This window comes from Peromyscus leucopus, chromosome 16_21, assembly GCF_004664715.2.
Source record: "Peromyscus leucopus breed LL Stock chromosome 16_21, UCI_PerLeu_2.1, whole genome shotgun sequence".
NCBI classification, from domain to species: Eukaryota; Metazoa; Chordata; class Mammalia; order Rodentia; family Cricetidae; genus Peromyscus; species Peromyscus leucopus.
This window is the reverse complement of record NC_051084.1, coordinates 21,549,228-21,566,882: the sequence shown is the minus strand read 5'-3', so window position 1 is coordinate 21,566,882 and position 17,655 is coordinate 21,549,228. Positions and strand designations below refer to the sequence as shown.

The 17,655-nt window shown below is 37.6% G+C and overlaps 1 protein-coding gene across 9 annotated transcripts in view; it reads left to right on the top strand.

Annotated features, from left to right (window-relative positions):
* Positions 1-17,655, top strand: part of Pcdh15 (protocadherin related 15) — a 1,398,279-nt gene that overhangs the window by 1,135,445 nt on the left and 245,179 nt on the right. For all 9 annotated transcript variants that reach the window (XM_037199986.1, XM_037199987.1, XM_037199980.1 and 6 more), the window contains one exon: positions 6,653-6,785. In XM_037199986.1, the coding sequence (XP_037055881.1) occupies positions 6,653-6,785 (133 nt within the window). The remainder of the gene's footprint in view (positions 1-6,652; positions 6,786-17,655) is intronic.

Sequence of the window (17,655 nt, the reverse complement as noted above, 5' to 3'; positions counted from 1 at the left end):
CCTGATAGACTCAGTCCAGGCAGGTCCAGTCCCCTCTTCTCAGATTGAGCCAAGCATCCCTGCATAAGTCCCAGGTCGAAAAATTATTCTATTTGTACACTATCAATACTAAAAGGGGCTACTATAAAAAAACAGTCACCTTTTTGTTATTTTCAGTTAAAAGTCTGTAAAAGGCCTTTAATATTCTTCAGTTTATTTTATATTACATAACTCATTCTTTAGTTGAAGACATTATCATGCTGAATAGATCTGGCCTGGTTTACATGTGTCAAGATATTACAGTTACTATGATGTAAGGGTTTTAAATCACCCCATGGATTGTGGTACTGCCCCCTTCTTTGTAATAGGCTCACCTCCAGTGAGCAACCAGGACATCACTCACAAAGGGAATTATTGATGTGTTGACTTTGTATGTATGTATGCTGTTTTCTTACTGTATTCACATATTCATAATATACTTTATAAATGAAGAGCAGTAACACAGTAATGGTAATGATGAAATCCAATTATTGTAGTGACATAATAGTCCAGCATTGCCAGCATCACACACTTACACTTTGGGGTCTTTATTAAATAAAAGAAAGGCTGCTTGAAACAAGGTCCCACCAACAGAAAGCTGTTATATGAGTGAGAGGATGCATCATATAGGCAGCAGGGTTTTAGGGAGAGTGACTGATTGACAGCCAAGGCAGAAAAGAGAGGGGAGAGGCAGACTTAATCGTGCTAGTCAGAATGATATGCAATTTAAAACTTAGCAATTCTTTATTCCATTTTTTTCATTGAATACTTTGGGACCACAGTCAGCCATGAGTGACTGAAAACACAGAGAGCAAAGCTCGGGGTGGGGCTACTGCTACACTTAATGAGTAATAGCTGAAAATACTCAGCTTGTTTTTTTTCCTGTGTGCAGATTGCTCAACTCTGCCTGAACAAGCTAGTTCAGTAAAAGGATTTTACTCAAGTAAAATAGCATTCAAAGCATCATCCTCAGAGGGGAGTGTCTGTCCTCTCGGTGACATCAGCTTTCTTTATATGTTTTTAAATGAGTTGGATGCTAAAAGATTGCCTTATACTATGTCATCAGACATCACATGTGGAAGGCAGCCATGCTCACTACTGTATCACCAACGTACTCTTCAGACACCACTTGGGACCAGCAGAGAATAACATCTACACACCCCCTTTCTACCTGCAGGGATAATGTAATGTTTGTTGCTGGACAATAATATTCACTGTTTTCTGGGGGGAAATTAAGCCTTCAAATTGAGTTGGTGAGTGAACTGAAGAGTTGGGAGGCTTTGCTTTCAATGATTCCTTTGAAAGGAAGATGGCATTTGAAAGTTACCAACATAAAAGTATAGACAGCTATGGATTGACACCACCAGCAACAATGGAATATACATGTCCATAAGTAGCAGCCTTGAAAAATTTGGCAGCAACAGTTAGAATTGGGGGCATTCTCTGTATTATTTCTTTTTTCAGTTTGACAGCTTGAGTTTGTACATTCAGATGGTATTAAGACTCAGACCCAGTATAAAATGACATCAGGCTTCTGTTACTCCTGTCCTAGTGAAGTGTCCACAAGTTCAGAGTGACAGCAGTAGAACTCCATCGCTGGATTCTTAGGGTTTTTTCTTTTCTTTCCTTTTCTTTTCTTTTCGTTTCATTTCATTTCATTTCGTTTCGTTTCATTTTGTTTTGTTTTGTATGGGGCTTTGATGTGAGCAAACATGCAGACAGAAGTTAAAGGGTTAAAAATGCCCTAAGATTAAAGCATCACTTACTCTAGTGGTGTCTATTAGTTAATATTAAGTTCGTTCAATTAAGTTGAGTGAATATTCTTTAATCCTGGAATGAATTATTACTACTATCTGGTATGGAAAGAGTGCTGATCCCAGCAGCTCCCCATTCAATGACAATAAAATGACTGACACATGATATGGCATCCTCATATAATCTTATTTTTTTTTGTCATGGGATCCAACTTAGTACTTAATTAACCTATGACAAAGTAATGTTCTCCAATAGAAAATTTTCCATTGTGAACATATGCCCTTTAAAATAATTGTACAGGGTGATAAAGACATAACAGAAGGCCATCTATCTGTTTTGACAAAAATATAGTGGATTCCTAAAATTGCTCATGTTCTGGGGGAGATGCTGGAAATAAAGGTAAAGAAAGGCCTGGTGGGATACTGGCCTTGCACTGGCTATAAATGTCTGTGCAGGCATTGTGAGAAACGTCGGGGAGGAAACAGGGAGGAGGCTTGGAACATTAAATCCAATCAGCGCCCTGCTTCTAATGTGTTGTTGACTGCCACACTGTCGAGATAAAGTTCACACTTGATGGAGTGGAATGGTTGTATACTCCAGTTTCAATAGCTCCCTCTGTTCCTTGCCTACTCCTTCTCCCTGGTTGTGCAAATTTTACCCTTTTTCATCCTTATTCTTTCATGAAGTTACACAAATGCTCCCCCTTGTCTGTGAGGCCTTGTGTGTTACATATGTAAAAAGGTTGTCTGTCTAAACCTCTGCCCCCATCTTCTTCTGATGTTGCTAGAGTTATCTCCAGTCCCACCCAAGCCTGCAGCCACTCAGACCCAAATAAACACACAGACGCTTATATTATTTAAACTGTTTGGCCTAATGGCTTAGGCTTCTTGCTATCCAGTTCTTATATCTTAAATAAGTTGCCTCGTGGCTTGTGGCTTACTGGTACTTTATATCTCACTTCACCTGGCAGCGATGGCTGGCAGCATCTCCTGACTCAGCCTTCCACTCCCCTGAATTCTCTTCTCTACTTGTCCCACCTACATTTCCTGCCTGCCTACTGGCCAATCAGCGTTTTATTTATCAATCAATCAGAGCAACACGTTCACAGCATACAGAACAACCCACAGCATTCTGATAGGTGTTCTCTTGTGTTGGACTGAAATATGAAGTTTCTGCTTCTGTAGATGTCTGAATTTTATGCCAAGATAGTCAAATGGAATCAATAAGCTATGAATACAGATTTTGTAGCAAGTTATTAATGGGGAGGGGAGAAAGGAAAACACACTGTGATTTCTTTGTTTTAAGTCTTGCAGAGAAAATAATAAAAATAACTCTGTCATAGAAACAAGTAGTCATATATAACTGCATAGGCACAATCATACTGATTATTATCATAGTGATACAAAATTAGGCTATTTTATCTTTTTAAATTATGACGTTTCCAAAGTCAAAGTGCATTAAGTCCATCTTCCTGGCTCTTCTTCATTCATATTTTATTTTCCCCTTACAATAAAGAAATACACTTCATCATGGAGTTTCAGTTATGGCATAACTAATCAAATATTCTAATTTCATAGTCCGAGTCTAAGACTTCAAATACTTGAGGATTTGGAATAAGACCCCATCATTTATAACAAAGCAAGGGCCTTTCATATCACAACCATGGGATAAATAAAAAAAAAAAAAAACCTCTCCCAGTATAATTCTTAAAATGCATTCTTATGAGACCTAAAGAGTTCAGAAGCCTTTTTATTTTATCTGCAGTTGTTAATGAGCTTGGTAACTTTAATTCAGTCACTTAATCTTTGTGATTATTTAAAATTATAAACCAAGCTACTCAAATTAGGTGATTCAACAGACATTTTGAGTCATAAAACTGTCTTAGAAATTCATTACCTCTTTTGTTCTGCCTTGAACCTTTTCTCAACAAAATAAGAATAATAAGACCTCAATAATTTTCATTTTCAGAAATTGAAACTTATTTGCATCATACTTGCCCTATTACCAAAATAAAATATGGATAGAAAAAAGCTTGGTTTTATGCATTTAGGACTGGCTATAAATGTAAATATGAAATACTCACATAAAATGTTATTATTTACCTAGTGACTGCCCTGCTTTACTATGTGCTTAAACTATACTGGTGAATGATTGCTATTTATTACAGCCTTAAGTCATCATTTTATTGTTAATGCTGTAGGCATTCAATTTTAGGGATGCTTGCTATGACACTATGCTGACATCAGGGATAAAGAGGAGATCTCATTTTATAAAGCAGTAACCCTCAAAAAGACTGGTACTTATTAAATGCACCACAACAGAGTGCCGAGATAGAAGGGATGAAAAAGGTGCGACTGAAATATGATCTTCCCCAAACAAGTCTGAGAGATAAATCCTGAGAAGGTGTTGGAAGCGTGACTAGCAATCCAACCCCCTGAGTTATGAGAGAAAGAAAGAGGGAAGAGAAAATGAAAGGGGCAGTCACCCTGGACCAGAGTGGTCCTCTGTCTCAGCCCAAGATCACAAAGTGGGAGGGGCAACCATAGCCCAATAAAGCATTATCTAGCTATAGCATCTGACAATTGGTCTGGGGATGGTGGTTTATGGACATAATCCCAACACACCAGAGATAGAGACGGGATCATGTTAACTCAAGACCATTGTAGATGAAAGTTCTAGGCCAGCCTGGGATAAGTAGTCAGACTTGTTCCCAAAAACAAATGAGTATAGCACCCAGTTTCTGAGACTCACCTGTGAGTACTGCCAAGCCTGTTGCTAGGGGCATCAGCCCAGCTGAGGATGAAAATCCCCCCATTTTCACCACAGAAATAGGACTCATTAACATTAAAACTGGTATTGAAAATAAAATAAAAGCCAGATGGTGGCGGTGGTGGCACCCACCCTTAATGCCTGCACTCATTAGAGGCAGGCAGATCTCTGTGTTCAAGGCCAGTTTAGTCTACAGAGCGAGTTCCAGCCCAGGACAACCAGGGCTACACAGAGAAACCCCTGTCTGGAAAACAAAAACAATAAAACAAAACAAACAAATAAAAAAACAAACAAAGAAAAACTGTAACTTTCTGTTATTTGGCCTTCATAGGAACACTTACAAGCTTATATACAATGATTTATTACTTTAACTCATCCTTCCTCATGCTGCGCCCCTTTAATACAGTTCTGCATATTGTGGTGACCCCCCCCAACCATAAAATTTCTTCCATTGCAACTTCAGAACTGTAATTTGCTACTGTTATGAATCATAATGTAAATATTTTTGGAGTTAGAGGCTTGTCAAAGGGGTCATGAACCACAGGTTGAGAACCCATGCTTTAACTCATTTTAATTAAGCCTTAAAAGCTAAATTTTAGCTATTAAGTCTTTTAATGACTTCACCATGGCATCTATATCTCCATCTGAATATATCTCAATAGGAAAAAAAATTATTTTTGGGGGGGCACTTTCACAAAATGTAAACCAGAGATAATGAATTCAGACACATTAACTGGTTCTAAAACTCTGACGTATTTTAACTTAAAATGAGTTTACCTTGGAACAGCATTGCAATAAATAGAAGTAATAAATGTCTTGAAGTGACCCCAGTTTAATAGAAATGCTTAACAGTGTGTGTGATCTGTCTGCAGAGAACTCGGCAACTTGCACCCATGCGTGTTATGGATGGACAAGCTGCCACCCAGATCTCAGCACTTGTGGTCTGCACCTAAATCATTTAAAAAGAAGACCAGATTAGTTACTTCTAGAAAAATATGTTATTGGAATACATTATAACAAGGTTTTTTTTTTTTTACTTTAAGAAAATTCTAGTCCCTAAACAGGAATTGCCACTGAAATGTTTTAAATTTAAAAATACAATTAAAAAAATAATTCATAAAGCCTACATTTTAGGAAGCAAAGTATGTTCCTATGGAGTACTGTATGAATTACATGGTAAAGGACCAGATCTGTAAATTTATGTGTTCCATTTATCTATTTTGTCAGTGTTTCTCTTTATAAAACCCTATAGCTCTCTTCAATTTCATTGTCTAAATTTCCAGTGTTAGAAGATGCTGAAAGAATGGATGTGAAAATGGTAAAAATTTTACTTAAGACAATAAAGTGACTTTATTTCCTTCATGAAAATTTCCCCTCATTATAGGCTTTAACTGAAGGTAATTTTCAGCTTTTCATTTTATTTTCAAAATTTTACAACATTTCCAGGTTTATTACCATGAACTTACCCTAGGATTACTTTATGATTTTGACATTCAACCAAAAAAAAAAATTCACAGTATTCACAGTGATTGATGTTAGATACAGAACTAGTAAAACACAACACAGCCCTATATGTGCTCTCTCTCTCTCTCTCTCTCTCTCTCTCTCTCTCTCTCTCTCTCTCTCTCTCTCTCTCTCTCTCTCTATGTTCATTTGTGTAGCTATGTGTTGAATTAATCAATACTCCTTCACCTGATTTAATTGGAAGAGAACTTGAAAGACAATTTTTATTAGCAAGTGTTTATACAAAGACTTTGTTTGTTTGTTTGCTTTTCTTCACTGCTAAAAACAGGGTTAAAAATAGGATCATCAGTTAAGGCAAGTTAATTTATTAGCTCTCCTCTACAGCCACTGCTTTTTAACTTACACTATTCATCCAAGTAGTAGGAACAGGTACTAGAGGCAGTATTTTTTCTTTTACTAAGCTAATTTCACAAAGGCATTATATTTTGGTGGTAACTTTTATTGTTTTATTCTTTCATGATTTTACTGTTTTCTATAAAAGTTGAAATTTTCTTGTCCTGTAAACCTAGCAAACAAATAAAACATGCATTCTAAGTTCCAGAGTAGTTATGGGTCATTAAACACCGTGTTCCCTTCTCTCTCGCAGGCACTCCATCTGCACCGTGTACATCGAGGTGCTCCCTCCCAACAACCAGAGCCCTCCCCGCTTCCCACAGCTGATGTACAGTCTGGAAGTCAGTGAAGCTATGAGGATTGGTGCTGTTTTATTAAATCTACAGGTGTGCCTAGGATATGAATATGTGTGTCTGTGTGTGTAATGTGCCCAAAGACCCCATGTAATAACTTTTAGTTTATATGGTGCTGGGTAGAAACACTTGATCACTTGCTTGTGTTCTAGTGAATGACATTTCTCTCTGGAGAGGAAGGGACAGAGACAAGTGGCATGTGGATGCAGAGCAGGGGGTGTTTCCACAGCCGATCTCTTCCATAGATTACACAATTGACAACCTAACACAGGCTGGCAGGGATTGTTTGCACTGATCCTGGGAGGAAATGATGGGATAGGCAGTGCGTGCTTGAATATTTTATGCTTTGCAACTGAAGAGTATAGTTGGGAATTTTCCAGTGTCCCACCTGGCCCTGTGGTCTCTCTGCAGCTGCTTATAAAATAATCACCCTGAGACTTAATATTATTTATAGCTCAGGCTTATTACTGACTAGCTCTTACACTTAAATTAACCCATAATTCTTATTTATGTTTAGCCACATGGCTTGGTACCTTTTCTCAGTTCTGCCTTGTCATCGTGCTTCCTCTGTGTCAGGCTGACGACTCCTGACTCAGCCCTTCTTCTTCCCAGAATTATTCTTGTCTGCTTCCCCTACCTATACCTCCTGCCTGGCTGCTGGCCAATCAGCATTTTATTTATCAACCAATCAGAGCAACACACATTCACAGCATACAGAATGACATTCCACAGCAGAAGAGTACAGCCAACCATTGTCCCAGTTTCCCCAGCTGGGTTTATTTGGGCTACAGTGTCATACCAGGGGGAGCAATCCTAGACTCAGGTTGATGGTGGTATTCAGAGGCTGAGGGAAACTTCATTTTCCCTATGGTTACAGATATGTTTTAATGACTGTGTTTCAGTGTACTCATTTATATGAAAAGGATGCTTTGCGATGATATTTCTATTTGCAGCTCAAGGTTCCTGGCATAGGAGAGTCTTATAAAAGAATAGCCTGGTTTTCACTATTTTCATGTCACTGACCAAAGCATACTGAATCACTTCAGATATACCTTCAGATATACTGAATATGTAGCTTCAACTCCTTTTGCATTTGATGTCCATAACTGTCTCTGGGATTTAAACAATTATGAAAATGTTATCGGGGGAAGGACTATATGAGGAGGAAGTGCTGTATAAAGAAGGGGGTTCAAGCGGAGGAAAAAAAGGTGAAATGTCACTTTATCTCTCATATGCAAGCCAGATATAAATATATCTTCCTACATCTCTAACCTATATGTGCAGTACAATATGCTGTTTAGTGAAGAGTAAGAAAGGGTCAGTATGAGCACAGTATAGTTAGGTGTGTGTGTGTCTGTGCTAGTGTATGTGCAAGTATGTATGTGTGTCTGTGTATGTGTGTGCATGTGTGTGTTTATGTGTCTATGTTTGTGTGCATGTGTCCATGTGTGTATGGGTGTCATATGTCAACATGTGTCTGTGTGTGTCTGTGTGTCTGTGTAAGTATATGTGTCTATATGTGTGGTATCTAGGTTTGTGTATCTCTGCATGTATGTATGTGTGTGTGTTTATATATTGTGTTGAAAAAGACATAGTAGACATCACTGATTTTTAATGCCCACAAATATTAATAATTTTCCTTAAAAAGATCAAAATTAATCATAAGATATTACTTTACCTGTTCATAGGACAGATATTATCTTTCCCGGTGTTGCTTGGAAATGGACAGGTTTCTGATATACATATTCAGGAAGCTGTGCTTTACATAAAGAGATATTTATTATAATAATAATTTATTAATAATTTATTAAGTTGAGGAAAATCCAAGGCTCAACTTTTACCCTTGACAATAGTGACATAGGACACAGCTAGGTTTTCCTCAAAGTTGTTATGGTCCTATGCCCTCTGACCTCCAAACTTGCTATGAGAGTGTCATCCTGTGGATACCCAGATGCCAGAATTTCATTGAAATTCCCAAGAACTTCTGAGGTTTTCCTTTAATATTTATTTTACTGCTTTTCTCCAGGTGACTTGATGTTTCCCTTTTTATTACTTAATCATTAATAGAACATTTGGGCAGCAAAATTATATGCAAGTAGGAGTATCAGTAATAATAATAAAATGTCATGAATACTAATAGTTGAAGCAAAGAAAATACAGTGTTTCTTCAGCTAGACAAAATACCTAACCATACTATTATAAAGATATAGAGTGGGAAATAAAATATTAATTCACATTTGTTAAAATGAAATAATGAGAAAAAATACATCTTTGAAAATTATTTATCAAAAGAAATAGAAAACACAAAAAAACTTAATTTTTTAAAGACTCAAGTCAAGAAATTATCCATGGTTTACAATTCAATCTTCCCTAACAATGTTCCCCTTTATAATATAACTTGTATTACATAAGTCATAACTTTTGCTTATAAGGCATCCTTGTTTTTATGTCAATTAATCTCAGGGAGACTGGGAACCCTATTATAGGAGAATAACACTAACTGAACATTCAAAATGAATCACGTTTGCCTTTCTCATAGCTCACATTTCTTTGTGAGCTGAGGGGAAAAAAAACACTTACAATGACATTTCAGTTCCCCTTTGTGTTATTGGAAGAAGCAAAAGAAAGAACACAATGGTGGTGGCAAACTGGATAAGAAGGGACAAGGGTGTTACCATCACGGGTTTCTCATAGGACACCAACCCCTTTTGTTCATAACCCACTGAGACACGGTTTAACTCATGACCTCAAAGTTGAAAAGCACCCATCAAATTACTCCTCCGAAGCCTTGCAATAAGAGGCATGATGGTGCCTGCCTGCAGCTCTCTGTCCTTACCCTTTCTTCATATGTGACGATGCCACCCAACATGAAAAGAAAAGAAAAAGTCTGGGGTAGTGAGGGATTTGCTTCAGGAAAGTCTCTTCTACCTAAAATCTAGGGATTTCAATGATCCTTGTTTCTAGACCCACATATATCTTTCAGTATGTTCTTTCATTCCACATAAAGGTGTTTAGGAAGCTGTGGTTTCCTCTTTGTGTGAATATTAACTTGATGACTGCTATAGGGATGGCATTCCAGAGAGGAAAACTGCCCTCAGACCTGTTTCTCACTGATCATGGTTAGGTGGGGTAGGATTTTCTTCCCTCCAGAGTTGTTATGTAGGCTGGCAGCATGCTTTCCATTCATCTTTATCCATATTTAAATTCTTTAACAATAGTTTCAAAATGCTGTGGAATTTAGCCCACATGCCTGGAGGCAGTATTATTTTTAGTCTTGAGGAAAAATGTCCTGCTGCCTTGACCTCACTACAGAATTGATTCTTCCCATAACAGCTTGAATTAAATGCAGGCTGTCCTACACATGCCCCTCTGCAGCTCAGAGCCCGTCAGAGGTGCTAATTTGTTTTTTCTGACATTTGAAACGCTCTAGAAGTTTCAGGTTCTTGCTCTCCTCTCTCATTTTCTTCCTTTTTGTTTGATAAATATTCCTTATACAATAGGATGTACTTTTGCCCCGAAGATGACACCAGAGTTTATGATTCATGAACACTGTGCAGCGGGTGCAGGTGTGCACCAGATAATTGACAGTGTTGTGTGGATGTTTTTCTTTAATATTTTCTCTTCTGTGATCAAATATTTTCCCTGAGCATTCAAGACCCTTCATGTGTTACTGTACTGATGAGAACTGAAGATTAGGCTTGAAGATGTCGTTTCCCTGTAAATGACAGGTGCCATTTATCCCCTTTGGAAGGCTACCCTACTTCCCCTATATGCATGGAGAAGGAAGATCACTGATTTTCCTTCGTTTTCAATATGTGTGTTGGAAAATTCATTTATGTACCTTTGTTAGCACTAAATTTCAGATTTGGAATGACTCTTTAATGATTAGCATTATCTCATAAGAATTTCAGGAATATAGAAGATGTAGCTGAAATATGTGAAATACTGATGTTGGTTTCATGATTCCAAGCATAAATTGTAGTTTATATAAAGAATGAACAGATGGTAGGAAGATGATAGATGATGATAGATATATGATAGCTAGACAGACAAACAGAAAGATATAAGAGATAGATGATAGATAGATAGATAGATAGATAGATAGATAGATAGATAGATAGATAGATAGATGACAGATTGATTTTTAGGTAATAGATTGGTCAGATGATAGATGGATGATAGAGAGATTATAAATTAATAGATCAATAGGTAGATGAATACATACATTACAGATGTATGATTGATAGGTGACTGATGGATAGATGATACATAATTGATAGATGATAGATGATTGGTAGAGGATGTATACATATATACATAGATGGATGGATGATACAAATATGAGAGAAAGGGGGAAGGAGAGAAGGATGAAGGGAAGACAGAAGGAGGAGAGAAAGAAGCAGAGTGGGGCTTTTTCATAATGTCAGTTGTCTGCTTCTTGCAAAAATTAGCAGATTCATAGTGAACGTTTTTCTTTATTGAGTAGATAAACAGGTATGAATAAGTTTCAAAAGAAATATTTTGATGCTTTTGATACTATGAGAAGTAGATTACCCAAGGATAATTTTCATGTGCAGGCAAGTAAAGTTATAAGGAAACCCCATTTTTCATTTATTCTATTGAAAATGAATTTATCATACAATATATTATGATCATGGTTTCTTCTATTCCCATCTTTTCCTAGATCAGTTCCAACTTCCCACCCAAATAATCCCATCTTCTTTCTTTCCCTCTTAAGAAAACAAATAGGAAACAAAATAAACAAAGCAGAATAAAAGAAAAGCAAAAACAAAAACAAAGAGAAAGCACAAGAAATACACACACACACACACACACACACACACACACACACACACACACACAAGAGAAAAAGAAATCAAGAACCATAATATACAAGCAAGAGATCAGTAAGGCAAAAACATGCCCCAACACAAAGCAAAATGAGGCAAAAAAATATCTACAAAAATGCCATTGAGTTCATTTGGTGTTGGCCAACTACTGCTTGGCCTGGAACCTACCCTCAAGTGTGGTTTATATACTGAAAGAGACTCTGTTAGAGAAAACTAACTTTTCATTTGCAAGCAGATGTTAATCAGAGACAGCTTCTGAGTTAGAGATGGGAGTTTGTGTCCACGTCCTCCTCTCAGCACTAGGACCCCATCTGGCTTGGACTTGTGAAGGCCCTGTGCATGCTGCCATGGCTTCTGTGAGTTCATATGCATGTCAGTCCTGGTCTATTTGGAAGACACTGATTCCTTGGAGTCCCCCATCCCCTCAGGCTCTTGTAATCTTTCTACTTCCTCTTCTACATAACTCCCAGGGCAGTGAGGGGAGGGGTTTAATAAAGACATTCCATTTAGGACTGAGTGTTTCAAGGTGTCTCACTCTCTGCACATTGTCCATTTGTGGGTCTCTGTGTTAATTCCCATCTACAGTAGAGGAAGCCTCTCTGATGATGGCTGAGGGAGATACTGGTCTACGGGTATAGAGGAACATTATTAGGAGTCATTTATTTCTGTGTTCCTTTAGCAGAATAGTAGTATTTGAAAGAAAACATATTTTTACATATTTTCTACTTGTACACTCTTCCTTCTTCCCATTGATAACATAGTCCCATATAATAAATATTCCTTAGACAACCATGAGCTCACATTGTGACATGAAATCTGACATGTCTGGACGATGGCGGAGATGAATCCTAAGTTAGGTACGTCTAAAGCAACAGTTATTTCCTACCCAATTTCACCTGACCCTTTTGCCTCAGGCTGCGACTTACATGCTTGTTTTTCATGAGATAAGGCTTTATTTGTGCTTCTTATTTACAATTTAACAGCAGGAGCTTCCAGAAAAACAAGTAAAATAAGAAATATTTTCTCACAAAGAGGACTAGCAGTTTAGAAGAACTCACTGTGGTCTAGCAACAAAGGGACCTTTCTCTGGTCCATTTGTAAAATAATAAGGGATATAAAAATGAATTAAGATAAAGGTGTCTTCTCTTCCCTCCCCCATCCATCATCCTTTTCTCTTCTTGCACCCCCTCCTCTCACCCCCACTCCAGGCAATCTAACATTGCCGAAGAGATGCCTCAAACTTGCTCTCTAAGCTAGCTTCAGACTCATCACCTTGCCCCCTCATCTCCCCATGTCCTGGGGTTACAGATGGACACTTAGCCCAGCACTCAGTGTTTTCTGTGTGCATAGAACAGCAGTCCTGGGGCTTCTGGTGCAGGCCAATGTAGATGTCATTTAGGCTTAGAATTGAGCCCAACAACCAAGACTCATTGGGAAAAGGGGGAAAGTTTACATTAGCTTTTGTCCTGCCTCATCTCTTCACCAAACACTTAAAGGGTGACTCTCACAGTCTCTCACCCTACAGCTCAGACTTACTCGTCTCTTTCTTATATGCTGCATTTTTACTTCTGAATCACAAAGCCCTCGATATTCTTACCTCAGCTATTCCCTTCACATCTAAACTTACTTCAAAACTTTTGTGATGAAGGCTGAATTCAATTGAATTATTGGAAAATCAGATTTAAAAGTTGATGGGGGTGGGGGGTAGAGAGATAGCTTAGTCTGCAAAGCAGGACGACCTAAGTTTAATCCTCATATTGAAATAAGGAGGCAACATGGTTGCACACATTGTTGTCCTGGAGCTGGGGAAGTGGATGCATGAGAATCTGTGAGTCTTGTTGGCTTGTCAGTATTACCTGTTTAGTGATTTCCAGGCCAGTGAGGGACATTGTTTCTGGAAACAAGATGGGCAATATTTTCGGTATGACATCCACGCTGTCCTCTGCCTTCTACATGCAATCACCCGCATGTACATTAAAGCTATTCAGCTGGCGACATTCTCAACACACACAGGGAAATACTGCTCTGTTCTTTGAAGGAGTCATGGGATGGCAGTCATAGTACTGCCATGGAGCCTCTGAATTAATTTATTTTGGATGGAGCACTTGAGACTAACTCTGCTCCTCGAAAGGAAAACAAGGACCCTCCTGCATTTACCCCACTCCCTAAATAGCATCATCACTTTGTAAATTCTCAGACCTCCTGTAAAGTCACCCCTGAACTTCACTTTCTCTGTAGCCCTCACTTGGAGTCAGTCAACCGAGATATTTGTTGGTCCCAAGATAACTCAGTCTCACTGTTTCTCCCCAGGCCCACCACCTTCAACTGACCTTACCAGCTGTTGTCTCTTGTCTCTGTAGTTCTTGACTAACTCTGAAATACTCAAACTTGACCCTGCTAACACTCAGTTTCTTAAGGAGTCCAAATTAAGTCTTTTAGGATATATTATTAGGAAATGAAGCATCTTTTTAAGAAGCCCCAATGCTCCAGACACAGAAAATCCAGTTCTATTTTACATTGCTTCATTAAATTTTGATCTCAGAAAAATACACATTTTGAAACATGTTTAAACAATTAAAAAAATAACACCAATATTCACAAGTAGCCTTATCTCCTGGTGTAAAAGTGAGCTAACCACACTTAAATAGAACTGTAAAGTCATCATTAAGATTTTAGCTTAAACAGAACTTAAGTGAGCCCCGATGCTGCTACTGCCGAGATTAACAGCAAACATAGACTATTAAATTCTTGTTTAATAGCTAACCACTTTAAATTTTGACTACAAGTAGATCAACATTCTAAGAGGGCCTAATGGCTTTGAATATAAAGAATTAAATGAAGAATGGTCAGTCCTGAAATTATACACACACAACCGCACCAAATTTGTGTGTGTGTGTGTGTGTGTGTGTGTGTGTGTGTGGGTGTGTGTGTGGGTGTGGGTGTGTGTGTGTAGCAATAATAATAACAATAACGAGCCTACCAACTTGAATGGGAGTTGGAGTAGCATGAGAGGGGATAGAGTGAGGATAGGGAAGGGGGTAAGTGATATAGTTGTGCTGTTTTAAAATGTTTTTGAACAGTTACAATAAACAACATTATAGTTATGGTTTTACCTAACTATGTATTTTATTACAATTATTTATTTATGTGTGTACACACATGTTCACACACACACACACACATATACACATTTACCACAACACATGTGTGGAATTCTGTTAGAACTGAGTTGTCTTTTTCTACCATGCAGGGTCCAAAAATCAAACTCTGGTCTTGAAGCTTGGTGGCAAGTACCTTTACCTGCTGGGCCACCTTGGCAGCCTAGACTTGTGTTTTAAATCCTCATACAAATTGAAATCTATACCACAGACACATGATGGATGGGCATTTACAGATGAGACCATGCCATGTTCATTAAAAAGTTAGTACATTTGAAAATCTTAAAGAAAACAAAATTTCTTCTTAAAAATATTGATTGATTGATTGATTGATTGATTGATGATTGACTGGTTGAATGTGTATATATATATATATATATATATATATATATATATATATATATGTGTGTGTGTGTGTGTGTGTGCCTAAGTATACGTATGTGCACCATGTGCATGCAGAAACCAGTGAAGTCAGAAGAGTGTCAGATCCTTGAAGCTGGAGCCACAGATCCTTGTCAGTCACTTCACAGGGGATGGGAACCAAACTCAGGTCTTCTGCAAGAGCAGTTAATGCCCTTAAACCCAAAGTTTCTAATGATCCTTTCACCATGTTGTTTTTGTCAGATGTGCATGTAGCTTATATTGCAGGCTTCAGGAGAACATTTCCTGTTACAAGCATAATTGAACCTCTGGCAGAAACCGCATGCTCAGAGCCTGCATGGGTCTGCACAGGTCCTCTGTGTGTATGTTATGGCTTCTAGTTTAGTGTTTTTATGGGATTCCTGAGTGTGCAAGCAAGTGGGTCTCTGATTCTTCTGCTTCTTAGTGGGTTTTTTTTCTTCTGTTGATTGGTCTTGTCCAACTTTGATGAGATAGCTTTAGTTTTATATTATTTTGTTTTTTTATAGTTTTAAAAATGAATGAATAAAAAAATTTAATTTCTTATTCAAGGAACATAGAGACTCAAAATATACCACCTGGTTATGAATGGTGCTAGTATTATATTGATACCTTTTTAAATATAAATATATACAAAGTTAGATGCTATAACATCTAACTGCATAGCACTATTGATAGCAAAACGTATTCTCTGACCATTGAGTTAATATTGAGTGACTGCATTAGTATCCTAAAAACATTGGCAAAATACACGCTTATGTTTTTATGGAGCAAAGCCATAAAAAATGTAAAATTATCGCTACATATAGACCAGTCTTAAAATTGTTCTTTAAAATTTACATTTTAAGTTAACCTAGCAAAAAATAGTTTAAATTTTTTTCTGAGGATTTAACAAAATCATACTTTAACAATTCAATCATCCTATAATGCTACATACTAATCCATTAATTTTGGAAACTCTTAAAACAGACATGTTCCATCACATGCCGAGTAATCTATTTCAGACCCTGAATGTGACATTTTTGTATGGATCACATCTCCTGCAATTTTCTTTTTGAAAATGGAACTCAACATAAAGATTTTGTGAAACATATCTGTCCATAATTTTATATGGTTTGAGGTCTTAAGAAAAATATCATAATTATGGCTTGCATATTAAGAGTATTCCTTAAAGAGAAGCTCATAATACCAATCCCATACAAGGACATTTCATGTACATCACTTGGAGATATTTTGATCCAGATAAGGCAATTAACATCTTCACGAGGCCAGAGAGTTTAAAGCTGTTGTTTTTATGCTGTGGAGTAACTGAGGGCAGATGATAGCCTTGGAGTCCACAATGCCCAGCCCATCCATTAAGACTGTATGCATCAGCGACAGGAGGGAGTGATCGCTGGAATCAAGTGAGTTCTCATGATCTGTCCTCTTTCTGCCCTCTAGTGTCTCTGTAATGTTTGCTGCCATGACTACAAGACCATACTTGCTGTAGGTAACCACATCCTCCATTGTGTGGTAGAGATGTTCATGGCAGGCTAAGAGGGAATCCCTGTGTTCCAATATAATATCATCTTTAACAAAACATTACACACGATTGCAAAGAGTTTGCATAGAGCGACAGCACTGTACTTTTTAGACACCTGAGAAAAAGATACATTGGATTTACCTTTGTTCTACGTTGAGTGCCTTTGACAGGTTTTGTTATGTCTACTTTGAAGGCGTGACACTCCCCAGTTTTCTGAGGATACTCCTGGGTCTCCCTTTTTGCATTCTTATTTTCCCAAATGACATTTAACAGAGTTATACCCGTAAATGAGAATATTAGATTCCACTTGCTTTATGCCAGGAGACGGTTGCATGATCCAAAGGAAAAAGAGGTGTACATTGCCTAATGTAGGTGACATAAAGAGTTTTTGTTAGTTAGACCATTCTGCCTTTTTAAAGTTAACTGAAAACAGGACTAATTTGAATTCCGTGTTGAAGATAGAGTATTTGCAGAGATAACTACTTATAGCTGAGATTTCTGTGGAACTTTTCAATCCCACCTTTAATAACTTGGCAGCAAAGAATCTTGCTGCTTTGTGTTTTGGTTTTTAAATAATTCTCAGAGTGTATTTCAACGTCTGGAAGCCATTTATTGCTTCACAGACTGAAAGCTCTTGTTGATGAAAGCTTAAGTATGCAAATGTCATTATTTCCCTGAGATTTTGATAGATACAAGAAACAAAACCGGTGTTCCTGAGAAACACTCAACAAGAAGCTAACGGGAGTCAGTTTTCTAGGGAAATTAATGTGAGTCCCATGAACCTGAACAAAGTCTGTGGTGTTCCCACACTTACCTGCTAGAATTGCAGCTGAGAAAACAATTTTTAAAAAAATCAGAGATTATTTACATTGGAAGGTTTTAATTTACTCAAGAAACCCGAAGAATTCAATTACATGCCTCTTGTTCTTATTGCAAATATATTTTTAAGATACAGGTTCACAAAATCCAATCAT